The 27,763-nt window shown below is 38.5% G+C and overlaps 1 protein-coding gene across 7 annotated transcripts; it reads left to right on the top strand.

Moving 5' to 3' along the window:
- LOC136001652 (zinc-regulated GTPase metalloprotein activator 1A-like) lies at positions 1-27,364 on the top strand. Of its 7 annotated transcripts, none has more exons than XR_010607826.1 (16): positions 1-79; positions 199-345; positions 2,351-2,437; positions 3,296-3,392; positions 4,595-4,686; positions 7,990-8,049; positions 9,130-9,167; positions 11,987-12,033; positions 12,840-12,926; positions 13,730-13,774; positions 15,465-15,521; positions 18,069-18,120; positions 23,537-23,605; positions 23,706-23,771; positions 24,637-24,813; positions 25,652-25,720. XR_010607826.1 is itself a non-coding variant. In XM_065656187.1 (16 exons), the coding sequence occupies exons 2-16, from the start codon at positions 234-236 to the stop codon at positions 26,942-26,944; spliced, it is 1,113 nt and encodes a 370-aa protein (XP_065512259.1). In that variant the 5' UTR covers positions 1-79; positions 199-233; the 3' UTR covers positions 26,945-27,364. The 7 variants fall into 7 exon arrangements, 6 of the variants coding, with proteins under 6 accessions (XP_065512259.1, XP_065512262.1, XP_065512263.1 ...); XM_065656187.1 differs by lacking the exon at positions 24,637-24,813 and adding an exon at positions 26,871-27,364 and having other exon boundaries at positions 25,633-25,762; XM_065656190.1 differs by lacking the exons at positions 7,990-8,049; positions 24,637-24,813 and adding an exon at positions 26,871-27,364 and having other exon boundaries at positions 25,633-25,762.
- Positions 27,365-27,763: the final 399 nt, after the last annotated feature.

Below are 27,763 nucleotides of genomic sequence, written 5' to 3' on the forward strand. Positions count from 1 at the left end.
CGCATGCGAGCCGTGCGTCTGCCGGCGCCGGCGTCTCGTGGGCCGTGACGCGACGCGACGCGACGCGACGCAGGCACAGGTGAGCGGCCGCTGGGCCCGGGCCGCGGGGGGAGCGGGCGGCAGCGCGGGAATGCGGCTGAGGGGAGGGCGGCGCCGCATCGCCTGCCCTATGTCTGTCCCTCTTCCCCGCCGGGGCAGGCTGAGCTACGCAGAGCGGGGCGGCCCGCGCTCCCATGGAGGACGAAGACTGCCCCGACCTGGTCCCGATAGAGGCCGGCGGCGCCGAGGAGGCTGAGTCCAGCCCCAGCGGGAAGATCCCCGTGACCATCATTACGGGCTACTTAGGTGAGGAGCGGCCCGCTGCCCTTCCGTGCCTGCGGCACGCCGCGCTTCCCGGCGCCGGGCGGGGCCGCGTGGCGGGCTCAGGGCTTCGGCTTGGGGGCGCCGGGGAGCCCCGACGTGAGAGGCCGCAGCGCGGCTCGCACACCTGCCCCGGCTGGTGTGGCCTCCGTGCCCGCGGGTTGCGTGGGAAAGCCGGATCCTGGCCGCACGGCGGAAAGGCGCCCCCAGCGCTGCACGTTCCGCGCTTCACCGCGGTTTGGGCGCGGTGTCCTTGCAGCGCTCCCGCAGTGCGGTTCCAGTGAGATTTGTAGAAGCAGTTTGAACAGCTGTACAAGCTCTTGTTGCTGCTTTTACCCGCTTGTTTTCAGGGCCCGGTATTTCTGGTCGTGTTTGACAAATAGATTTTTGCCGCTTAATGTCAGATTAGCGTAATGTATTTGCCTTAGTTAAATGCAGACTGAATTGCAGTCTTACAAATGTGAGGTTTGGCTTCCTTCCCTTAAACCAACATAGTTATTTGGAGCTTCAAATGTAGTTATATATGGAAAAGATCAAGTGAAATTTAGGATGGTCAGCACTGTTCTAGGAGTTTTAACTTTATACTACATCTTACTCTCTCAAAAAACCCTAAGGGCAGGGAAGGAATGTTACTCTTCCAAATCACAGAATCACAGAATGTTAGGGATTGGAAGGGACCTCGAAAGATCATCTAGTCCAATCCCCCTGCCGGAGCAGGAACGCCTAGGTGAGGTTACACAGGAAGGCGTCCAGGCGGGTTTTAAATGTCTCCAGAGAAGGAGAATCCACAACCTCCCTGGGCAGCCTGTTCCAGTGTTCCGTCACCCTCACTGAGAAGAAGTTTCTTCTCAAATTTAAGTGGAACCTCTTGTGTTCCAGCTTGAACCCATTACCCCTTGTCTTACTGTTGGTTGTCACCGAGAAGAGCCTGGCTCCATCCTCGTGACACCCACCCTTTATATATTTATAAACATTGATAAGGTCACCCCTCAATCTCCTCTTCTCCAAGCTAAAGAGCCCCAGCTCCCTCAGCCTTTCCTCATAAGGGAGATGCTCCACTCCCTTAATCATCTTCGTGGCCCTGCGCTGGACTCTCTCCAGCAGTTCCCTGTCCTTCTTGAACTGAGGGGCCCAGAACTGGACACAATATTCCAGATGAGGTCTCACCAGGGCAGAGTAGAGGGGAAGGAGAACCTCTCTCGACCTACTAACCACCCCCCTTCTAATACACCCCAGGATGCCATTGGCCTTCTTGGCCACAAGGGCACAGTGCTGGCTCATGGTCATCCTGCTGTCCACCAGGACCCCCAGGCCCCTTTCCCCTACACTGCTCTCTAACAGGTCATTCCCCAACCTGTACTGGAACCTGGGGTTGTTCCTGCCCAGATGCAAGACTCTACATTTTCCCTTGTTATATTTCATTAAATTTTTCCCTGCCCAACTCTCTAGCCTGTCCAGATCTCGCTGGATGGCAGCACAGCCCTTCCCTAGTTGTGATCTTTTGCATGGGATGAAACTGTTTGTAATGTGGTGTTACAGAAATTCTGAACACCTTGCTTAACAATGCCTCATCTAATGGCACTTAGCACATCTGTGATTACTGATGACAAAAGAGCTGGTCAGAAAAGGCAGTGGGAGGGAGAAGAATAAGTGCTCCTTTTGTTAAGAGGGGCATAGTGAGTGTTCTAGGAAAGGACTGCCTAGCTGGTGGGGGACTTGTAAGTTTATCAAGCCCTGAGACTTACTTAATGGAAAACTGGGGGTCTTTTAATGCTGAGATTTAATGTTTTGATAGTCCCATGGGGTCAAATATCTATACAAACTGATTTTTACAGTGTTACAGTAGAATACAGGATACAAGAATGGAAACTCGTATTTCAGAAGAGAACAGGTTTATCTGAAGTGTGCATGTACAAAATAGTATTTGCTTTTTATTTGAAAATTTAAGCTTTTAAAAAACATTTTAATAAAAATATGATCTGTGTTCTAGGAGCTGGAAAAACAACTCTTCTAAATTACATACTGACAGAACAGCATAATAAACGAATAGCAGTTATTCTGAATGAGTTTGGAGAAGGTATGTAAACCTGCAGAAACATTTTTTAGATGTAAAATGACAAGTCCATAAAACTTCTGGAAATCAAGAACATTGTAGTTTTAAATCCATTACTGGAATTATTGACATACCTCATAGTCTTCAGAAGGGCAAAACATTCTTTGGCTGGTGTCCATAAAATAATTCTGTGCATTAATCTGTTTTGTACATAAATTCAGCCCCTCAGAATCAAGTAAACGAGTATGTCACCATGTTAGAAATGCTGTACTTCTGTTCGTCCTACTCAGTTTCAAGGAAATGGAAATTAAAATAACATGTTAAGGGATATTTTCTTTCATTTCCTCACAAACACAGATCAAAAATTATCCTAGACCAAGAAAATGGGGAGATATGTGCTTGCCGTCTGTTTTTCTTTGAACTCTTTGCTTTCCTTCCCTGGATTTTTAACTGTTATGGCTGTAATTTCATATCTGTACCGTAGTCAGCATTACTTACAGTTTGCACTTTGGTGGTGGTGATTTCTTTTTGTTTAATTTCATCAACAAAGATGCCTGTCACTTTTCTGGTCATGGACCCTAAAATAAAATGTATAGACAGAGACTTTATGTGATGTGGAGGTAAAGGCTGACTTCCCTTTCTTTTAGCAAAGTTTATGGAACTACGCTGTACTTACACCCTGTGGGTTTTGGTCTTTGTAGAACCAACTTGATTTTGTCTTTTAAATTTCTTATAAAATGGAAGAAAATAATTTCTGAAGAACATGTCAGAAATATGGTCTCAAAAAAACCCCCAAGAGTAAAAATATACACCATATCTCTTTTTGCAGGCATTGCCATGCAAATTTGTAGATTAAAATTATAGTACTACTTATATTTCCAGGAAGTGCCTTGGAGAAGTCCCTGGCAATCAGTCAAGGAGGAGAACTCTATGAAGAATGGCTGGAGCTCAGGAATGGCTGCCTGTGCTGTTCAGTAAAGTAAGAAAAGACTATTGTACAAGTTCTTGCAGTGGGTTTGTGCGGAATTGATGAAAGGAGAAGACTGTGTGGGTTTGATTGGATTATATTCCTAAAACTGATAGTAGTATTGATTTTGACTTCTTTTGTCAGATAGAACAAGAAATGGAATTTGGGAGATATAAATTTGTTTCCTTGTGCTGCCTTATTGGATTTGGACTTAATGTCTTTCAGAAAAATAGTCTAAGTACCAGCTTATACACCATTGGGGTATTGTAGAGTAAGGAGCTCTCCCTCTTCTGTCGGTATTATATGCATTTATTTAGAGAGCGTAAGATTGAAGGAGGCTGGAACTATGACTCACATTTCCTAATTTCCACATTGAACACTTACTCTGTGTTTTTTTTTCTCTGTACATTAATACTTGAATATTGCTTACCTCAGAAAGGGTGGAGGGAGAACCTTTTGGTGACCTAATGAAACGCAATATTCCAAATTGTAAGCTGATGGTCATGTTAAAAAGTAGGACTGTATTTGTTTCTTCTTCCTGTTTGTTAGAATGCTGGATTGTTTATGCTAAGTTTATAATAAAGGTGATGGTCTGTTTGTCCTGAAAATTTGGAAGAACTAGTTCTGTGCCTTTAATTGGGATAGTAAGTGGAAAACTGAAGACCCTATTGCATTGTGGTTTACAGGGATGTAAGGAATGCTGTCACTGCTGCTATGTTTTGTATGTCAGTTTCCTGTATAAGATGTCGTATATTTGTGCTTAAGGCTGACTTCATCAGCTGAGGTTTAAGTAAATGATACATCTTAATTTTGCTGTAGGTGATGTGGAAAGGCAGGAGAACATGGTTCAGTTCCCCCACCTCCCACACACCCCTCCTTTCTTTCTGTAATCTCAGCTGCCAAAACGAATAGTTACATATTTACACAAACTGACAGGGTTTTCAGTGTTTGAAAACAATTCTTCATTTAACTCACCTTTATTATGCCTGTGAGGAGTAAGCAAATACTATTTTCAGACTGAAATGAAAGAGAAAGCTATAATTTGCCTGATATTAGAGCAGCAGCTTGATGACTGAATTTCCTTTGCAGACTCTTTAAGTTCTGCCTCAGGCCATTGCTTTGATGATATGGACACTGCGTTCTGTGTCAGAAGATACATGTTTCTATGTGTTTTAGCTTGTTTTCTCTGTTCTCAGGTTTGTTTCTTCTTACAGGGACAATGGTGTGAAGGCTATTGAGAACCTGATGCAAAGGAGAGGAAAATTTGACTATATATTGTTAGAAACAACTGGTTTGGCAGATCCAGGTAGTTCACGTTACTGTTTTTATAACCATGATCATTCTGTTTTTGTGAAGTGCTTATTTGCTCACCAGTCAGCTCATGGTGCAAAATGTGTTACAAAGTGGTGAGCTGTCAGGCACATGCTTTGATTGCTGTGTAGACTAAAACTGAATTAGACAAGGTGCAGAAGCAAGGTTGTGGGTTTGGTTGTTTGATTGGGTGTTTTATTTTGGGTTTTTGGGTTTTTTTGAACTTGCTCTAAATTGACTCTAAAGCTTAACAGAAATCCAGTTAAAATATATTCATATCAAGAGAAGACACTGGCCTTGGAGAAGAGGAGCGCACTCTGAAACCAGTAGTTTTCAGCAGCCTTTTGCTGCTCTACATTACTCCTTCTAAAGTATAAATTATTAGCATCTGATGTATTGTTACATTTGTTGTGATAGCCCTTATGTTTTGTGAAGTCATAAAATACTCCGTGAAACAGACCAATACATTAATCTGGTATGTACAGGACAATAATAGATCTTACAAATTCTGTTTGTGCCCTTTATTTATATTTATTATAAATAGGTGTTTAAATTTGAGCTTATGTTAGTAATAGCTATCTAAAACAATTTTCTCTGAACCATCTCAATTAAAAATGTGGTGTTGATTGTGAGTGAATAAAATTAAGTTGTTTCCCATTTAGGAGACTGACACTTTCCAGCTCCAAGCTAAATAGTTGTCATGGTAAAGTAGTTTTATTCAAAATAAAGGACATTGATTTGGCCTGTGTTACACACAAACTCTATTTGAGTGTAACTGGAAAACTATGAAGCTTTTTGGTAAAAAAATCAATACTTACCAGAAAACTTAGGTGTTATTGCCCTTGCTATATCTTGCATGAGTAAGCACTGTGAACAACTGACAGATATTTCGTGTTGATACATAGTGATGTTTGGAGGACTGCATCTTGTTGCTTCAGGTGGGCAGTTTTAGGTGTTAGAATGAGCTTAGTTACCTGTCTTAGACAGCCTGCCAGTAACTAAGGATTTGGTAACTAAAAAAAAGTGCTGTTGTTGCTGTCAGCTCCTCTTGTCCTTCATATTGTTGCACTGATTTATGTTAAATTGGTTTTATTTCATAACAAATTATGATTTTTAAAAAATAAATACACAGCACATCCTACAGTTGCTAGAAACTGTTTTACAGGGCCATTTTAGCAGAAAACAGGAGTAGTGTACTCCTAGGCCATGTGTAGTACGCAGGTGCTGGGTTACAGATTCCAAGTTCTTGATAGAATGTTGTCCCAGTTGTCCAAATACTTGCTAATTCTTTTTGCTCAAGACTCACCAGTTTAGTATGTACTGTTTTACATTCTGAAGAGATACAAAAGACTATGCGAAGAAGAGAGAGTGCTATGTGTTTCATTGTTGCAGAAGCTCCTTATCTGGATAGAAATTAAGTGGATAATGAGGCCTAGCATGTAAAAAATACTAGAATCGCGTAAGCATAGAATGATTCATTTTGGAAGGGATGTTAGAACACCTTTAGTCCAACCTCCTGCCTCAAGCAGCTGTAAGAAGACCAGGTTGTTTGCGATATGCAGTCATATATCTCTGTCATCTGAGGGTAAACATGGCACAGCCTCTCCAGCAACCTGTTTTGTGCCTGCCTTTTCATGGTGAAAAAAACCCCATTTTTCTGATACATGTGGTCTGAACCTCACTTCAGCTTATTACAGTTGTCTGCCATCCTTCTGCTACAGCCTGCCTCAGTCTTCTCAATGACTCACCAGGGAGGTTGCTGTTAGATTCTGCAGAAGCCGTCCCATTTCCTGGCTCAACAAATGCAGTTCCCCCACCTCTCCTTGTAGGGCCTGTGCTCTGGCCTTAACTGTCCTTGGGATCCTGCACTGATGTCTTTCCTGTATGGGAGAGTGCTGGCCACATGTGGGCTTAAAGTGCTAAATAAAGGAAAGTAACTTGCCTTAGCCATGCTTCTGTTCCAACAACCGCGAGTGTTTTTGTCCTCTGATCCCGGGGCACACTGCTTCCTCAGCTTGATGCCTGCCAGGACCCCCAGGGCCTCTGCTGACCTGCTCCCTGGCCAGTCCATGTCATTGTCAGGGGCTCTTTGTTTTCAAGTGTATTTCTCAATGCTCTTTCTTGCTGAATGTCGTCAGGTTCTTGTTGATCGTTCCTTCCTGCCTAGCCAAGTCCCTCTGAAAGATAACTTTGCCCGTAGATATATCAACTGTTCTTTTCTGAATTTGGTGTTCTCTGCAAACTCTTCCATCCCCTTCTGGGTTCCTGCTAGAGGTGTTGAACAGGACAGGTCTCAGGATAGACCCCTGCAGTACCCTACTTACTGCTGCCTTCCAGGTAGGATAATGACCTGTTAACTTCAGCCTTTAAAGATTAACTGTCCAACCAGGTTTACATAGTTGTCTTTCCATTCAGACTGGTAATGTCCCAACTTGGTTACTAGAATATCTTCAAAGAAAGTGTTGAAAAATTTGCTAGAGGTGATGTAAACGGCATGAAGTGCCTTCTCCTTGTCTACAAATAAAATTATTTTTTCACAGAAGGCAAAGTACGATGTTCACAGACCGATCAGGCATGATTTACCTTTGTAAACTTGCCTTCCATGTGCAACATCTGTTTGCAAATTGAACCTGCATTAGATACTACTTAACTCAATCTATCTTAAAACTATCTAAAGCCAGAATTTTTCCTGTGTGGACCTGAGATAAATAAGGAAACATTCTTTTCTATATACAGTTATTCTTAACTTTCTTTGTTCTATTGATTTATGATGTAAGAAACTGCATAGGAGAGTTTATAGAAGCCAGTGTAGAAGAGAAGGTCCCTAGGAGGGACCCGATTTCTCCCAAATGTCACAGTTCCATTTTTCTTTAACTGTTTTATCTCCTTTTTTAATGTCCTTTTTTTTGCGCGTGTATACCATGAACTGGAAACAGTGTCTGAAAGGCGAAGAGGGTCAGTCCAGAATGTTTTAGAAATGAGGGACCCTTGGAGCATAGTAATGACAGATAGTTGATATTACTGATTAAAGGTAATTTAGACAACTTACTTGCATCTGGAATGGTGAGATTTTTAAAGCTTTTTGTAGTCATAACTGTGGATGTGCACACAAGCATAATGCTTAGGTAGCTGTTGTTAGTTCAAACTGTGGTTGGGTATTTGACATCTATGATGCTTTCTGAATTTGGACTACAGGAGTTTCAAGTACAGCACTACAAACAGAGTTTTCTTATAACATATCTGAATATTGATTACTGGAAAATGTCAGTTTTGAAACTAAATGTACTGCATGTCTTAGGAGCTGTGGCCTCCATGTTCTGGGTTGATTCGGAGCTGGGAAGTGACATCTATCTTGATGGTAAGAAGTGCAAGCTTGTTTTCCAAAGTATTGGCATTCTGTATCTGGATTCAGTGTAATGTATTCTTATGATATAAGGCAAGGTTTCAGAAAGTGTTTGAAATACATGATCTTGGTTCTCACATCCCCAGATCTGACCACAGAGATCCACTTGCTTTTTCTAATGCTTCTTTGTCTTGCTGGTGAGCAGTTTCAGATTGCTAAATCCGATGAAAGTTGTGAAATGCTTTGTTCAGGTATGGGATATGAAGAGCTCTTGATTGTGGTGTAAGGAGGGGAAAAAACCCTCATTAGTTAGATGTTATAAAACATTATTTAGGAGTAATGTTACAGCTCTCATTATTTTTTCTTCCTAATGCAGTGTTTCCTAAATTGTTTCCTTTTTTTCTGAACTCTTAACTTATCAACATCTGGACTCTCCTGCCCTGCCTTTTGTTTTCTGCCTTCATTGCCTTTGTACTCTTGTTAGCTCTACCATTTGCTGTGTTCCAATAAAAATCTGACTTTACTGTAATATAAATCATCACAATATGTAGTTAAAGAGTGTGTTGAATGGTGATTTTTTTTTTTTTTAATGTAGGAAAAAACCTTACATTTTGGCTTAAAAAAGTACCCTACTAGCACTTTGGTCAGTCAGTCAAATGCCCATCTAGCCAAGGAAACATTCAGTTGAATAGGTAACGCTTCCTGAGTCTCTGTGAGAGAACTGCGGATTCCTGGTCACTTAGAATCACAATAACTGCATACCTCAGTCAGTCCCCTTAATTTGTTTTGATAACCTTTAAAAGTGTACCTCTGTCAATTTGCCATTGCAGAAGAAGGAGGAGAGGCATCTACCTTGTGAGAATTTCTCTCACCTGGGTCAGTAGACATTTTTTTACCACTGATAACAGTTAAAAACAAGAAAATCATTAGGTGACAAGTCTAGTGTTCAGGTGCACTGGAAGTATTGAAAGTATTATAACCAGTTGTAAATGTGTTTATATTTTTTACTTTAGTAGTTGTACAAGAAGTTTACAAGTTGTTAAATTGTTAGCTGCTTTCAACACATTGCAATTCCATTGTAATATTCTCTTTTAGGTATTGTATCTGTTGTTGATGCGAAGCATGGACTGCAAGTAAGTTACTGGATTTGTTACATGGTTTAAAATTGCAAATTAGGACAGCTGCAGCAATAATATTCATGTGGATGAATTACATTTTTACAATAGCTTTAATTCTTACAATTAGTGAGAGTATATTTCAGTTTCTGCAGTCGTTAGTGCTATATTTTGCATAGGAACAAGGAAGTACTGATATTCATAGGAATTCAGATTCTTACTAACACAGCAGCGTGTGTCCTCACAGTTGTCAAGTTGCTAGATACTTGTTTCCTTCTAGTACCATCACTTCACTCAGGAATCTTGGTTGTATTACAAATGGACATTTGGATTACTGTAAAAACAGTGGAGAAATTTGTCTTACAGAGTGTAATTGGTCCGTGTTACTTGAAACAAGAGGAGTAAGAACAAACATCTGATACCAGTGTGGTAACAAGTGAGTTAAGGCTCAAATTGAGAAAGGTGCTTGTAGGATGGGCAGCTATGGTGAGGAGAGATGAGATGGGTGTCTGGGTACCATTTCAGATTAGAAGATTACTTCATTACATAGAAGCAGACAAAAAGAGCAGGTATTAGAGTAATCTATATAAAGGGTAATGTAAGAACAGACCTATAGAACAGTGAGGTTTGATAACAGCAGAAATTATGATTAAGTCAAATAGTTATTTTTTTTTGTAGTGGCTACTCATAAAAATAATAATTTGTAGTTTAGTAACTTAGGAAGTGATTACTTTGATTAGGCATTGATTTTGCAGGATTCGTAGTAAAAGTGACCATAAGAAAGTATGCCTTCATGGTATAAAAATACCATCATGCTGTAGAAGTGTTTTTAATATCTCTGTATTTTATAATGGCTGCAAAAAGCTGAGAGAATTGAAGACTAATGGTTAAAATAAGGAAGTAATTCTCCCCCTTTATAAGATTTTGTTTGGTTTGGATGATTTAAGTTTCTTGTTTCAGTTGAGCTGATCTAATAGCTGATCTACTGAAATGGGACAGTCCTGTCCTCTCCTGAATTTGTGTTGCACAGGGATGGAACTAGTCTAACCCCATAGCAAGCTAGTTTGGCGAGTTAGGCCATTATGTTTTGCAAGGACTTCTGCGGGGGAGTTGGTAGAAGAATGAGTGCAAGGGGCTGATAGCTGTTTTAAGCACGAATCAACTTTTAGATCAGCTCAGCTATCACAAGAAACCACAGTGTGTCCTAAGTCAACTCCTTTTTCAGCTGAGTGCTGTCAAACTAATTCAAATGTGTTTTATTACTTGCAAAAATGTTGTTCTGTTTCTCTTAATGCAATGCAGGTTATTGGCTTGAATCAGATATAATTGTGTTGCAAGTAGTATTTCAGAAACAACACAAGAAGGTTTTGAAACATTCAGCTTTTCTGTCAACGTTATTTTTGGCAGCTCACTGAAAACTCTTATTTAATCAGTAAGTTTGTACAAAACTGACATCCACTCAGAATATTAGAAACTTCAGACTTTCTCAGTTATATGCCAAGTAAACAACTTTTTGCTTTGTATAAAGGACTTGTTAACTTTTGCAGTTCCTCTTGTTGCAAAGCTTGACCTCAACAACTGTTTGTGATTCAAAGAATTTTGAAAGCAATACAGATAATGACATTGAGATAATAGGCAGCAATTTAAGGGTGTCATGCTTCAAAGAACTGACCCATCATAAGAAAAGCTGACAGATAGTACCCTGCTGCCAGTCAGCCCAAGTGAAACTTAAGTGACAATTGAAATCATGGGTTATCACTGTAATGGTTTTGTCACCCAGCAATCTGAAAAATACTTTTTTTTTTTTAATCAAGGGCAAACATTTGAACAACTTGAAGTGACAGTTCTCTACTTTCAGAACTTGACATCTCGACTACTGACATGGTCTTTTTCTGGGCAACATATCTGGCAATGTTCAGTTGAATCAATACACAGAGCATTACAAATAGTGGGAAAGGTTGTCTCCCAGTCGTCCTGTTATATGCTGTTTATGTTGTACAGAAACAGGAAATAGTTTTGGGGTTTTCTTTTTTCTTTTTTTTTTTTTAAGATGACAGACTGACAGTATGCAATAATCTACTTTCATTTTTAAAGTCAAATAGAGTTAGATGCCTGATAATTCCACTTGAAGAAAAAAATCAGTTTTCTAGTCTTTTTAATTTACGTATTTCCCATGACATTTAATTCCACTTTCATTTGGTATTCCTTTGTCTTTAAAACCAAGTTTCAAAGTAATCGTGGTACATTTAGAGCTGATGAAGGAGACCGCAGGACTTTCTAATCTACCTGAAGATGTAAGGCATAAACGATGAGCTGTTAATAATACTACAGCATCAGTTTAAAGTTTTACTGCCTCCATGTGTCTGCGATGCTTCTGTCCTGGAGATTTCTGCCTTCATGGCAGAGTGGACAGAAGATGATTCATAGCTGAGCCTTTGCTGCTTCAGTGTAGTCTGTTGCTCTGCCTAAATTAAGTAAGGCTCTGTGTTTCCCTTTCATTAATTCTTCTGTGAGGACATGAGCTTGGGCAGACAGGTGGAGCACAAAGCTGCAGATGATACTGAACTACTGCAGCATGACCAGAAGCTGCTGCTTTTGTCAGTGCTGACTGACTGTTCTGCCTAGTTACAGCTTGAATAGGCTGCAAACACTGATATTGTTGGACGTGTAAATGAACTTTTTCACCATCATTTTACAGAAAAATCCTAGATGCCATCTTCCTCAATACCATGTTGAAAAACATACCTTAGCTGAATTGGTTTTGACTTCCTTTAATTGCAAATAAATTTAAATGTCATTTAAATATATTTAACTCAATCGTTTTAATTTTTGTTTAGCACTTGACAGAAGAAAAGCCGGAAGGCCTTGTCAATGAAGCATCTCGGTATGAATGTATAAATTAATTTTATATATCACAGTTGGGAACGGCACTGTATAGAAGGTCATTAGAAATGGCTTCTTTTGTAAGTCTTTTTTCTTCTCCTTTGCTTTTAAACCAAGGTAGATTGGTGTAATGGGGTTAAAAATAGAAAAGTGACTTCATGCTCTATTTGGTCTTTTTGCCAAGATCTGACTTTTCTAATACATATTTTAAGAGGGATGAGATTTTACGTAAGTGAAGGGGAGCCACCTGTGCTGGAAGGAAGAAAGAATTGGGTGCTAGGATCTATCAGATGCTCAAAGTAGAACTGGAGATAGAGCAATATTTTTTGCTAGATGTGAAGCCACAATGATTAGGGGTGATTATAACAACAGAAGTCTTTGTTAAGCAAAGAGACTTCAAGTATGACTTTACAAAGACTATATGCAAGAGAAATAGAGGCTTGTAAAGTTCATAATCACCAAACACTTTGGATTGGATGACATATGAAAACAAACCAAAACCCCACAAACAAGCAAAACAGACAAACAAAACAACCAACCGCCACTAGGACCACCAAATGAACAAAAAACCAACTGGCAAGCCTTTGTAGCTTGGTAGACTCCTTATGGCGTAGAAGAGCACCTCAAGGAGAAGTAGTACTTTAATGAAACTAGAACATCACGGAGTATGACTAATGTTTGCCTTTCTGTACTAACAGTGATCATAGTATTTTTTTTTTTGGTGCTATGGGAAAGATCGTGTTTCTGCCTTACAAAAAAAGTAATTGTTTTTTCATGTTGTCTTTTTTTTTTTTCCTTAATGCATAGGCAGGTTGCATTAGCTGATCTTGTAATCATCAATAAAACAGATTTGGTTTCAGGTGAAGAATTGAATAAAGTCAGAACATCTGTCAGGTATGAAATTTTTGGCATAACTGCAACACCGTACTGGTTCAAAGTATTAATTTAAACATAGTTCCTTCTTGCTGTTAATACAGAAATTAGATCTCATTAATACATTGACAAAAATCATTAGTTTAGAGGGGAAAAGAGACTTCCCCATCTAAAGGCATTTCAATACTTTTATGTGCTTACACAATCTTTGCAGTTTGCTTATCTAGGTAAGATTTGATGTTGCCTGCTAAGGACAGGCCTTTGTCTTAAATGTCTGTACTCTTACATTTTTGGGTAGCTGTTTCCATTTTTCAGAATTGGCATCATGGAAAAGATGTCAGTTCACTAGAAAATGCAAAGATGTATGAAAGAAGTCCCAAATAATTGTCATGTGTGGAGGAGAACCAATGATCTGGATCAAATTAGTGATCAAAGATATGCTCAGTCTTTTTCTACCAATACCGTGATAACCGAAATGAAACACGAAAATTTTTAAATACTTTACAACTTCATTAGTGTTTTGGATTCTAAAAGTAAAAATACTTAGACCCAACAGAGTGTGTCTTGGGTAGTCTTGGATAGGAAAATGCAATTCTCGCAGGTAGTATTTTGTCATCGGAACTTGTAAAGTTCCCCAACCCTTACTTTAAAAAGTCACAAAAATGAAGTCTGGCGGAATGTCTGTTGGTTTGTTCAAGCTGGTAACAGAGTTGGGGTTGTTGTTGTGGTGCTATTTCTCATGCTGTTTTCCGTGGATAACTTGTTCAAGCGAGATATTACAGTTGCATTTTCATCTAACTTCTATTTTTTCTATTTGATTTTAGGTCAATAAATGGACTTGTTAAAATTCTAGAGACACAAAGATCAAGGTATTAAATGGCCACTGTTAATAGGTATCACATCCTGCTTCTTTTGTGACAGATTTAAGTATGCTGTTAGACTAGTTTGCTTAGAGGAAAGCTTTTGAAGTAGAAATATTTAACTCAGTATTTATTTTACTAATAAGCGTGTAGCTAAAGGATTTTTTTTTTAAAGAAGTAAGCATTTTTCTGCTATTTTTCTTTGTTACTGTTCACATTCTACACTCTAGTGTATAAGTATTTTTAAAAAATGACTATTAAGATGTAGCTTAGTTTACAGAGCTTACCACTGGTGGGTTCTGTGGGACTTTGCAATATAACTATAAATATTGCTTAGTGGTTTTTACGAAAGCTTGGGCAATATTTTTCAAAACCTGCATTTTGTTCTAAGTTTAATATGAATATGACTTTTAATTACTGAAGTTATATTTTAGTCATGTTGCTATTTGTGGAGTAATAGCCTTTGGATATTTTCTGAAAAATGCTAATACAGATGTAGTTTAATCGACTTCAGCATATTACAGAAATGTAGCAGATTTTTAAGGGAGTGTTACAGGTAGAAATGTGAGTTTCTTGTAACTTGTGGACGAGATCTTGCAACCAAAGAGCAAATTGCAAGACTAAGTTGTCTCTGATCTAATTATTGATCACATGCACTGTAATGTTTTCTTTCTGTTCTGTCAGCTTAAAGATTTTTCTCACTTGTGATGACTGCTGCAAATAAGTTGTTACTGTAAAATGACTTTGAAAGCATTGTAAGGAACGTTATAAGAAGAAAAAGTAATTGCATTGTGTTTGCTATTTTTTATTGAAATTCTGACTCAGATTTTTTCTTTAATAAGCAGCTAAATGGAGATGGTATTCCCAGGGGTGTTAGGAGCGCAGTGTATCTTTCAGACCGCTAGGACTGTTTTGTGTACTATTATATCAGTTATTTCACTATATTATGATAAGTGTTCCTGTAATACAGATTTATATTTTAAGCAATTTTTGAAGGGAAAATAGTAGACAATCTTAATAAAGTATACTTTGCTTTTTTAAGTTATTGTCAAGTATAATTGGAAAGTGTAGTCTATATTGCTTTGATTTTAAAAAATGTTTCTAATGCAAGTATGTAGCTAGCTGTTCTTACAAGTAAATACGATCAGTGCTGTCTGTTCTGTATTACGTTTTTCATTTGTTTGTTTCAGTTGTTAGAGACCAAATTCTTCATAGTAGCAGTTACCCGGTAGTGTATTTCAGTTTCTTTTGCTAACATTATGTCAGTGTAAGCTACAAGGTTTTTTGTATAATCTTCCAGGGGTTTGTGTGTATGTTGAGAGTTTATATTAAGGGTGCCAAATAGTTGCTGGGAAGAACTTCAGGGTTCATTTTCCCATTTAGGGAAAATCAGTTATTATTCAGATATCCAGTATGAGGTATTTTATAGTCATTCTTGGAAGTACCTTGTATTTTACTGTATTTTTTAAAAGTTATGTTTCTCTGCTTACATATTACTGTGTAAATAAACACTGTGTTTCCTTGTAGAAGATGATACCAACCACCAACATCCAAAAATAAGGCTAAGGACTGATGACATTAGTATGATAGACAGGAAAAAGAATAAGCTTCAGTGAACTATTTTAAAAATAATTCTTTAAATATACACAGCATTTGAATATAGCAAAAGTACAGAGCTTTCTTTCTTCCCTCTGTTCAGAGTTGATCTCTCCAATGTCTTGGACCTGCATGCTTTTGACAGTTTATCTGGCATAAGGTATGGTGATAATTTCGGTGTCTTTCGTTAGAAATAATGTCCACTGTATAAATACATGCACAAAATAGACAGACTGAAATCCTGGCTCAAATTTGCATCTGAGTTTCTATTGGAAATTCTAGTTTAGTCAGTTGTTTAATATTTTCACTTTGTAAGTGGTATTCTGAGACTGAGAATTCTTCTACTTGAAATTTGTGCAACAAAAGCCTTTTGACCTTGTAAAGTTAAATAAGCCAGAGTGTACATGGTTAGCTGTTGTTTTTTTTTTTTTTTTCCCCAAATACGAGTTCTGCTTTAGTACTAGCAGTAGAGTAGATATGTACACTGTTTTCTGGTCCCCTTAAAGGATTTCAAAATTTTTCTCACTTCACATGATGACAAACTGGGGACCTCCATAGTTTTCACAGAAAACAATGAGGGACTGAGGTTCCGTCACAAATGAAGCCACTGTGAATTCTGGTTACTGAGTTCCATGGTGGGTGAGTGGGTTGGTTGGTTTGTTTGTGTGGGTTTTTGGTTTTGTTTTTTTCCTAATACCAAATGTGTGCTTCAGCATCTAGTTGAGTGGAAAAGTAAAACTGGAGGTGAGGGGAGAAGGAGTTTCTGTTCACCTTTTGTGCTGAAGTTCTTCAGCAAAGACAGCAAGGAGTACTGGACGAATCATAAAGGAAAGAAAGGAATATGCAACTGAGGGCAGTATCAGCTTCATTTTTCTTCCTGGACACACACTGTTAACTTCAGAGAAAGGAACATAAACATATTCACAGAAGGGAGAAATTGCAGAATATGCAAGCTAGTGACCTCTAGTAGATGAGATGTGTTCATCAGATTTCGCAGAAAACTGGTGCAGTACTATCCAAAGGATAACCTGCTTTTCCTGAGCCTCTGCTACCCTTTCTCTTTGCTGGCGCTGGCTTTTATCTGATCTGTGAAGCATAGTGCTTGTTTCTTTTGAGCTCCTTGTATGTACCGATTAAATCTGTACCAAAGGCAGCATCAGGGAGGTATCAGAATAGGCATCCAAAAGGAAGTTAAGGGAGGAGGAAGGCAAATATATCCTTTATGGTCAGTAGATAACTATTAAGTTATAAACCAGATCATAAACCCGTGTCCTGTGTTCTTATGATGTACTAGCTAGCTAAACTGTCTCATCTTGGAGCCACACAACAGAGAGAAAGCGGTAAGAATATGTGAACCAAAAGATCTACAGTTAGATCTGATTAGCTGTAATATTGGGTGGCATTCTGCAAGGTTTACTAAGAAGTGCTGTGCTCTAACAAATCTGAGAAAGTCCTTCAGGAGCTGACCATCCCTCCCCTTCCCCTTCTCCCCATAGTGCTGACTTCTGCCCTATCATCTGTAGCAAAAAATCTCTGCATCCAACACCATTTGAGCACAAATACACACCAGTGCACAAAATTGCTTTTTAAACTATATTCTATAGTAAGGATTTCTGCCAGTGTAGCAGACAGACACAACATCTGATCAGTGTGACTGTACTGGTAGAACCTTGTAGTCTATACATGCCTGAAGTGACAGGAAACACATCAAGAGTTCAGGATTCTGTGAAACGCAGTTTGAGAAGAAGACAACAAAACAAAGAACATGCAAGGAGGAGTTTTAAATATTACTTCAACAGCAGCCAGTACCTTTTCCCCCACCTTTAAAGCCTTCTTCAAATTTACAGTGAAGGAGCGATTTTGGTGGGAAATCTTCTCTGAAGTAACAGAGAGCTGTCATCTTAGTGACTTTTGCTGTAGTATTCTTTTTTCTGTATGTTGGACATAGACAGAATGTTCTCTGGTATAGAAACTCTATTTCGAGAAATCTTGCACTGTCTTGGTTGAAGAGATGTGGGCGTGTAATTAAAGCTGCAGTAAAATTTTACATTGTCACACAATGTTTTGTAAACTAAGATTCAGGGTCTTACTGTGTCAAGTCGCCAAGTTCCTTAATGAAGTAGAGGGGACCAATTTTGAATTAGCAGATACACTGCGCAGTAGGAATGAGGTGTGTGTACAGCAGAGTTGGAGTGGGAGCTCTGCATATAGTATTTCACTTAATGTTAACAGATTTCACTCTCGCAAAAAATGGCTTTGTACTTTTTTCCTTGCTTTTCAAATAATTCTTCCAAAGTTTTTTTTTAAAAAAATCTAATAATCGACGAATTCTAATGATTTATTTTTCCCTTCTTGCTTTAATGATGTAATTTGCCTTTTGTTCTTACTCAAGGGACTATCAAGCTGCTTGTTGTTGAAGTATAAATATTTAAAATCCCAAAGATACTATAAATAATTTTCATAATCATGTTCATATATTATGAAACTAACATTCTGACACAAGTCATTAACTAGATCAAACTAAAATGATTAAACATATCTGTTTTGAGATTAAAATTGAATTAATAATTGAGGCTTATTTTGAGTATGTAGTCTTATTTTTGATATTTTAGTTTTGCTCTGCAGTACTGAAGTTTATTTAAATTTTGAAACAATGACATTTTGTCCATTCTACTAAAATGCAACATTTAATTTCACTTATTTTCAGTTTGCAGAAGAAGCTTGAGCATATAAAGACGACACATGCACATCTAGATAAGGTAATTACCAAAACTACTGCTTCAATCTTTTTGTAAGAACAAGATTGTTCAGGGTAATTGCAAGCATTGCATGCTAATCATGTTACCTGTTCAGAAGGTTTCAGTTAGGGAGTAAAGTGTTCTATGGTATTTGGAAGATTACATTGAATACATGTAGGAATGCACTTTGTTGTAGACAGATTCTAAATGGATATAGTAAGTCTTACTTTCAAAAACAGATTTCATGGCTCCAGACAGTCACACCATTCATTGATTCACATGGACAGTGTTACTGAAACAGACAAATAGCACTACTCTTTTTCATATTTGCAGAATCAAGTTCTACTTTTGTAGCCAGTCTTTATCCTGTAGATTTTCTGTCCAATTGTTGTCTGTATATGTAGATAATGAGAGAGATATTATTCATAACTTTGCTTTTTTCAAAGCTTTAATAAAACTTCACTGAGTAGTTAAGCCATGTGTAGATTTCTGTTCTATGAGTGCTTCACATTGTTTTCAGAAGAAATAATAACCATTTAAGTTTTAGCAGTGAAGTAGATTCAGCCCTATAAACTAGGTATCTATCCTGTAAGCACATGTATGCTAAAAAAAGAAACAATTCTGTTGATGTTATTTTTAGTATGTCAGATTAAACTCTAAAAAAGTATTCCTCGCCCCGCCCCACACAATACTCAAACCAATATGTGTTTATATCAGGGCAGAGTCTTCTCTCTCCCTGTGTACAACACTTTGATGCATAATGCAACTGCAAATAGCATTTCTGCCTTTGTGGCTCTTATCTGAGCAAATACAGTATTTTTTGTGATCAGCATATCTCTTTCCCTAAATTTGTCTTTGAAATTAATCTGGTCCAACATCCCTACAGAATATAAATGGTTCTATGCTAATCACAACTTTTAAGCACCTCTCTTATCCATGATGTACAGTTTTTACTAGAAAGGCTCCCTTTTAATTTTGTTTGTTTGTTTTCCAAATGTTATGGTCGCAGTAACATTTTCTGCTTAGGCCCATCTCAAAAGCAGAACAGTCTTAAGTCAGGGAATTACTGAATTTATTGCCAGGCAACAAAACTTGTAATTCCTGATTTGAGTACTGAAAAATGCAAAAGAATTACACAAACACTTGCATGAACACCTCTCTCCCTTTCTCCCACAGCTTTCCCTATTTTTTCCAGTGGGTTTCATGTAGTTCATCCAAGTTCTTCCAGCACGGCCACACATGGCATAGGGAGTTGGGGGTGTTTGTCTAATGATTTTCTATTCCTTAGGGTTTCTTCTCTGTGGTTCCTGCAGGGCCCTCAGTACCTCTGGAGAGCCCCTGCTCTGTGGGTAGACAACATGCTGCAGTGTCTCAGGGGTGTGTGTACCCCCTTAGGCATGGCATAGCCATCCGTCCAGAAGTCTCCAGTCCCCAGTGGCTGGAGATGTCTGTCTCTCTAACAGGGTGCCCTGTGTTTTTCTCCCTGAAGGCGTGTGAGGTTGTTTTGTTTTGTTTTGTTATTACTGTTACATGGTTTCAGAGCTGACTGGAACAGGTTGGGAGACATAAAAGGCAGCTCATGGCCTCCCACAACTCTGTGCACTGTGACCCCTGCTACATAAGCCTTATAAGCTTACACACACTTAAAGAGCTGTATGAACACATATGGGTTATAAACTCTACCCTTAATATAATCAGATATCAGCTACTAGGTTTTGATTCAGGGTTTGTTGTTCCTGTTGAGCGCTTGCTAGGGCATCTTTTAGCAGACCATTAATCTAACAGGGACTGTCAGTCTGGTGATGATTTTTAAGTCTGAGGCTCTGTTTGAGGCATATGATAAACTCTGGCATAGTCCCACAGCAAAGGAGCACACCTCCTATTGTTTTACAGGTGGTAATTGTATTCCTTTTGCAACTCCTGGGCTAATTCTCTTGCATGCTGCCATAGGAGACTGTTAAGGCCCCATGCCATGGGCTTGAAGCTGACACCATCCTGTGTCTTCCCAGTCATCTTCCTGTCCCACTAGAGCTTTCACGGGTCCCTACTTTTTCCAACAGTTTATACATTGTCTGCACACATTGCCACATGTGACAGGTGCACCACTCATGCCAGAATATACAACTGGAGATTCCTAGTACCAGAGCCAAGGCTCCTTCTGGATTCCCCAAGTTTTTGCAGTAGTGCGCTCCACCCTGGTGAGACCCCACCTGGAGTCCTGCATCCAGCTCTGTGGTTCTCAGCACAGGAAAGACATGGACCTGTTGGAGAGGGCTAGAGGAGGCCACAAAAATGATCAGAGGGCTGGAACAGCTCTGCCGTGAGGAAAAGCTGAGAGAGTTGGGGTTGATCAGCCTGGAGAAGAGAAGGCTCTGGGGAGACATTATTGTGGCCTTTCAGTACCTAAAGGAATCTTCCAAGAAAGACAGAGCCTTTTTACCAGGGCCTGTACCTTCGTGTACTGGCTTTCTGCTCCTTTTTGTTTCTTAGCGATTTTGTCACTGCTCTGTTCCTTAGAGTCCTTGCTGCATGGGTCACCCACAGGCCCCCAAACCATATACAGAGACCCTGCTCTATGAATTGTGGGTCGCAGTCCTCCTTGGGGTATCCCCAACTGGGTGCGGTTCACCTGTGGGAAACAGTCCCCTCAGGGGCTGCAAAAAAACCCCCAACTTGTAATTTTATACAGTAGCTTAGAAAAGCGTGCTTTCCTTCTTGAAAGTTGCTATGATGAAATTTAATTTTCAGGTTAAAGCATGATGCATATAATGCCTGTATTTTTTCTTTTTTGAATTGCAGATCTTGACTGTGAAGTTTACTAGTCTTGAAAATGGCATAAAGCAACTATAATGTCCTTTTGTAACTGAAGATTAAATATGAAATTGGTTTCATGGTTAGCTATAATTGCAATCCGAATCTTAATAGTTTTTTTGTTTAATTAAAACTTGTGTTCATCTTAAATATGTTCAGTTATAGTAATAAAAGTCTGAGTAGATCCCTAAAGTAGAAAAAGAAGTTGAGTAGAAGCGTTTCTGCATTTTATCAGCGTTATCGCATGCTTATAGCATTTTATCGCATGCTTATGTTATTAATGAAATGATTGGTTTTGTAGTGTGGAGCTGTTTGACCAGTAGGAAACAATGAGAATTCGTTGTTACTGTCCCTGTTTAGTTCAACACCCACATTTTTAAAGATGATTGTTGAGACAGATGAGGCATAAATGAGAGCAGAACACTTCTGTTGTGGTAGGCTGCCAGTCCTCGTGGAGTGGTAAAGTGTGCTTATTATCTTCATGTGGAAGGTCAACAGAAGCCAAACCTTTGTTTGTCTTGTTTTGAAGCTGCTTGAAGTGTTAGGTTGTTTTGCTGAGTTTACTTAGTCATTAGGTAAACATTTAGATTTGCTGCCTGTTGCTTTTATTTTTTTTTTCCTCAAGTTAGAATAGTCATCTGAAAGCAGCAATAATTTCGAAGAATTTTAGATTGTACGAAAAGTAATTGTAAGTTCTTCTATGCCATTGAGAGGTTATAGTGACAAAAATAAGTTTGACATATTAATTCCTTTGGTTTTTAATAAATTAATATTTTTAAACGATACATTTATTTTCATCTTCTGTTTTGATAATTGATTCTGAGCAGTAAGCTGGTGGTTGCTTTGGAATAAGACATTACCTCGGACACCTTTTTTTCATTTGGCATCTATTCTTACATAGTCTTATTTATAAAAAGCTTTTCCTAGCAGGAAAGTATGGATATGTGAAAAATATGTTGATTAATTTTTGTCTGATAGAATTGCGATGAATATCAGAAATTGTGACAAAGATCACTATGCCGAGAAAATAACATTCTTAAACATATTTGAAAGATTGAGTTTACTAGCCTATAAGAATTAAAATTATTAGACTTCCTTTGAGAACAAACATCAGCTACAGCAAAGAATTACACAGTAGAAACTCATGGCATTAAACTATTAAACATATTGTGTATGTCCCTAAGTGCACACCTGTCGTGGGGGAATGATTTAGGGTTCTGCTTAGTGCAGAACAATATTTAGATTTCTCAAAGAAAAGCGTGATTTAAGAGAGTTTAATGACAGATTCACTGTATTACTTACTGCATGGAGGAAATATGCCAAGCCGAACACTGCTGACCTTCTCTCCAGGAGCCTTGTACCTGTTAGCAGTGCAAGCTTTCAGATGTCTTCTCTCCCTGATAACTGTTTGCTCCAGAGTCTGTATTTTAGAGCTCTGAAGGCAAACTTTCAGGCGAGGCCTGATGACTATATGCAGAGCAGGCTTTCAGGAAACAAAATTCTCCAAAGAAAAAAAATTTAATGGAGTAGAATAGCAGGAGGGCTGACTCAAGCTGGGTACTTGCGCAGAGGTCCAACCTGAGTATAGAAAACCGTAGACTTTTTTATCTTTACAGACCATTCATACCATGGTTCAGTCCAATAGCAATATTTCACTTTGAGGTCTTCTTGCTTCTCATTGGATCTTTTTCACTGATTTCATATGTGCCTTTGTTTTCTTCATCTGTAGACATTGTTTATGGTCCATAGCCTCACAGATACTGTTTTGTCTGAATAAATCCCTTTCTTCTTCGCGAAGTGCAAAACAGGCCCAGTTTCACAGATGTCTGTAATGTCTCTGCTTTAGCCTCGAAATATTTTTTTTTTTCCCAGTCAGTTCCATTCTTACCAGCAAAGTGCAAACTGGACATTATCTTGCAAGTGTTCAGTGTAGTTTGTAGTTGCTTTTGGTAAATATGAGCAGAACTTTACAGCCTAAGACATCAGCAAATCCAGCTTACTAAGTAACATGAAGCAGAGAGTATACCAAAAATCATACAACCTTACACTTCTAAATGATTCATTGTATTTATTGTGCATTTACTTAAGCTAAATGATTAATATTAAACTTAAATTCGGCTCATCCACTGACGTATGAGAAATAAAACCATCACTGTACAGCCCACTTAGCAGGGAGAGCTCAAAGTGGGTTCACTTGGGCTGCCATATTTATAGAATGAAGTGGTTGACTTTTAGTCAAATTGCATACAGTAGGAAAAGTCTGCACAAGACTCCCTGTGCCCACAAGGTACCAGTGTTCAGTGTGCCGTTCTGCTTCCCTGTGGGTTTCCCAAAAGGAGTTCTTGGCCTGGCTGTGGCTCAGGCCTTTACCTCTTCTGGAGCCTGGATCAAATGGCTGCTGGTTTGGTTGGGGCGGCATCAAGTGCATCCACCACAACACCCAAACAGAAGTAGTATAGCATAATATAGCAAATTAGAGCACAACAGATTTTTTTTTTTCTTTTAATTTGATATGGATATAAAGTTGCTTTTTTATGAGGCCAAGTTATAAAGAACACTTTCTGAAATTAGTGTAATGAGGTGTTTATTCAGTTTGGTAATAATAAATGGGTCTTTCCATTTACAGGGTATTATTACAGTAACATTTGAAGTTCCAGGAAGTATAAAAGAAGAAAACTTAAATCTCTTTATTCAGGTAAGTAATACAACACTGTGAATGGAAAAAATCATTGTGGCTTTCTATAGAAAATTATCCAATGCCATTCTGTTTATCAAAACACTTTTCCTTTCCATAGAATCTTCTGTGGGAGAAGAACGTTAAAGATAAGACTGGGCACACCATGGATGTCATAAGACTGAAGGTTAGTCAGAAATTATCAACTTCTTTGTTTTGTACTTTCTTCTGTTACACCTAAAAAACTGTAGTGTGCTGTCAGTTACAGACCTATCAAAGGCACTGCTAGATCATCGGAGGAGAACAGACAAAACGGAGAATAGCAATTTATTATTGTTCCGTGTGGAGAGTTTGTTATCTGCTGGCTGGTGGAACAACTCTAAAGGAGATAACTGTCAGGGAAGCAAAGATTGGTCCTCCTTGTTTTGAATTGAGAGGGAAGATGTGCAGTCCTAGACATCAGTGGCAAAGTTAATAATCAGGACACACTTAAATCACTTTTTCTTTTTTCACCTTTATTGCTTTGAAAGGTTCCATCCATCTCACATAAATGTCTCCTTATCAAGATATTGGATACTGTAGATTGGATACTTTAGATTGCTATCTGTAATTATAATTGTTGGCATAATATGTGGAAGTTCAATTTGGCAAAACACAGCAGCACAATACTAGTTGTGGTCTATACTTCAGACTTCTTAAAGTATTGTCAGACTGCAGTTTTAAAGCTGCAGCCCATAATTACTCATTTTCATGGGCACTTCATATTTTTTTCAGTTGCATGGTTTTGAGAGAAGCATAGGTGACAATTTAGGATATATTTTCATTCTCCTTATACCAAGCAGCCATGCAAATCATTAAAAAATGAGAATCAAGTCTGTCATTTGGTAGGCTGAAAGAAATAAAAGAAAATATGCTCTGGTTTGTTTTCTAAGAACACCTGTGCATCGTGGAGAGTGACATAATTATTTTCATTTCATTGGAAGAAAGGTTGTATTCTTGCTCTTTCAGCAACAAAACAAGAATATCCTTTTCTTACCCTTCCTTACAAATAGAAGGAAGTAGCCAGTGATGCATCTTACACTGTCTGAAAACAGTACTGCTGTGCACAAGTACATTTTTGTTGTATTGAGCATTGGAATCAAGTAATTCTTTAGGAGATCTGAGGCCTGCGATAAGCTGTGTGCTGGCCGTCGGTCATGGACAAATACACCAAAGAAAATGAACCCCAGGTAATTATACAATGGGTTCTGAAGTTTGTTCCTTTTGTATTTATCTCTTACCTGCAGTCATAATCCTTTTGGCAGTGGTAGTCATAGAATTCCAACTAGACTTTTTCATGAAATATCTTTAACTTTTTTTTTTTTTTAAATTTTTCTTGTGTGGAAGTATAAGACATTTTACAGAACATATTCCACTGAAATATTTATGAAGTTTTATAAAAAATGGTGAAAACTCTTTTAATGTAACTTGTGTTATGTAGGTTAATGGACTCACTCTGATAGTAATCCCTTATAATTCTGTTGCTAGTCATTTTACTTCACAAATGTTCGTTCAGTTTCCAGTATTCAAAGACCCTGCTTCAGAATAGTGAATATACTGAGCATGAGAGCTTAATCAGAATAATCTGAAATCAAACATTTTTGCTCATTTTACATAATCTTTGCTAATAAGCAGTCTTTCATGGACAGATACATCATACACCATATATATATATGATGTGTGTATCTATATATATATTCAAAGTAGCATAGTAGCTGCTGACATTTTGTTTTTACTTGAACACGCTAGATACTGAGCAAATGAGGAACAGAAGGCAGCGTATGGCAAAGTGTAATGATTAGTCTTTAACGAAAGAAACAGATGTGAGAACGGATGTTATGAGTAGAAGTGATCATACTGCGTGGTTATTTTGACTAACTGGTGCATAGTGACCAGAAATATTTTTCCGTGCTTCGCCTAGTTTCAAAGTTGGTTTTTTTTTTCCCTCTCTTACATGTTTAATTTTTAAAGATTTGTTTATATATCCTAACAGTTATTTTTCTGATAAGGGACTGGTATCTGTTCAAGGCAAATCTCATCAGGTGATAGTCCAAGGTGTCCATGAACTCTATGATCTGGAAGAGACTGCAGTTGCATGGAAAGAGGATGAAAAGAGGACAAATAGGCTGGTCCTAATAGGTAAGAAATTACATATCTCCTTGCTTGATTTTAAGAAGCTGCTCTTTCAGCAGGCAGTCCTGTGTCTTTTCCAGTGAAAAGCAACTGACCTAAACTGGCCCAAGTAATAGCAGTGAGTATGTTCAGTAATACCTTCAGTCAAAGGTTTATCCATCAAGACCTCCTGCAGTTTTATTTTCCAGCTGAGAGGAATCTACACAGAATCACAGACTGGTTGGGGTTGGAAAGGACCTTGAAAGATCATCTAGTCCAACCCACCTGCTAAAGCAGATTCACCAGAACAGATCACACAGGATCGTGTCCAGGCAGGTTTTGAATGTCTCCAGAGAGAAGGAGACTCCACAGCCTCTGTGGGCAGCCTGTTCCAGGGCTCTGGCACCCTCAAAGTAAAGAAGTTTCTCCTCATACTCAGATGGAACCTCCTGTGCTTCAGTCTGTGCCTGTTGCCCTTCATCCTATCGCTGGGCACCACTGAAAGGAGCCTGGTCCCATCCTCCTGACACCCACCCTTGAGATATTTATAAGCATTGATAAGATCCCCTCTCAGCCTTCCCTTTTCCAGACTGAACAGATCCAGATCTATCAGTCTCTCCTCATAAAAAGATGCTCCAGACCCTTTTAGTGACAATAAAGTAAACTGCTAAGTATTCATAAATTATATTGTCATATTTGATGTTATTTTTTAAATCCATAATTATAAATGTGATGATGGGAATGGTTTGAATGTTTGATCGAATTTTCAGTAACTGTAAGCAAGGGGATTATAGCTATTAAAATATATAAAATCTGGTTTGTTTCTGAAAAGCTTGTAATGCTGAGGTTGTACGTTTCTATTTCCTACTTGTTACTCTCTGCTTTGCAAAGTGTTTTTATGACCAAAAAAAAGCCAATTTTCCTCATTTCCCTTACTTTTACAGCTTGAAGTCTGTTGTTGCATGTGAAATCTAAAGTTATCTTCTTACCGCCAGCTTAATTTTAATATTCCTCTGCTTTCACTCATTAGCATAATAAACATTTTCATTGCAGAGAAGGCTTGCAGGTTGCTACTTGCATGCATTTTTTGTAAAACACTGTAAAATATAATTAGCTAATTTATTTCTCTTTACAGGCAGGAACTTGGACAAGGAGACCATCAAAGAAGTATTCATAGCCACTGTGAGAGAGAAACAAGGAAATGGTTGACATCAAACTACAGAAAAGATGAAATGTCTGTGCTTAACCCTGCAAACTTTTTATGACAGAGAAGACTGAATGACATACTGTATAGTAGTTAATTTTTCCTCTTGCATTTTACACAGCAGTTAAACCCTGAAGTCCTCCTAAGAATCTCAGCTGACCTACTGTTTAAAGACTAGCTCTTGTGGTCTAGAATCAGATACAGAGAATTCTACCATTTTGGATTTGGCTTAAGTTATGTCGGTAACATAATTTACCTGTGCAGAAATGCAGATAGGCAAAAGGCTGTTGTTTATGCTGTAAATGAAGCATTACATGTTTGAAGCCTAGTGATTTCTCCAGCTGTCTTTTACTACTGGAAATGAAGCAACAGTGATTATTGCGAGGAATGTAATCCCAGTGAGAAGTATTTAGTGTTTACTATTAAACTGTATTCCATCTCTTTCCACTTATTTTGTGATTTTTTGAATGTATACATTCATCCCAAGTACCACTAAACCTGTTGTATAAATGAAACTAAAGATACATTGATAGCAGAGGCTCACGACCACATGGAATATGTACTATCTGCATAGTAACTATGAATGCAGCATTCAGTCACCTAGCTAATGTGTTGAAAGGTGTAGCTGACCCCACAGATCACAGAATCACCAAATGCTTGGGGTTGGAAGGGACCTCTGGAGATCATCTAGTCCAATCCACCTGCTAAAGCAAGTTCACCAGAGCACAGCACACAGGAATGCATCCAGGTGGGTTTTGAATTCAGTTATTGCTGTTACTTTAGGCTTCACTCTATGGTTCATCTCTATTTCTGAAGTATGACGA

The sequence above is a fragment of the Caloenas nicobarica genome, chromosome Z (assembly GCF_036013445.1).
Source record: "Caloenas nicobarica isolate bCalNic1 chromosome Z, bCalNic1.hap1, whole genome shotgun sequence".
NCBI classification, from domain to species: domain Eukaryota; kingdom Metazoa; phylum Chordata; class Aves; order Columbiformes; family Columbidae; genus Caloenas; species Caloenas nicobarica.

Excerpts from the sequence above, each read along its gene's own strand:
- LOC136001652 (XM_065656187.1), top strand. The coding sequence starts at position 234 with ATGGAGGACGAAGACTGCCCCGACCTGGTCCCGATAGAGGCCGGCGGC. Across the intron at positions 12,034-12,839 it reads CTTGTCAATGAAGCATCTCG|GCAGGTTGCATTAGCTGATC; the intron begins GTATGAATGTAT and ends CTTAATGCATAG. Across the intron at positions 18,121-23,536 it reads CACATGCACATCTAGATAAG|GGTATTATTACAGTAACATT; the intron begins GTAATTACCAAA and ends TTCCATTTACAG.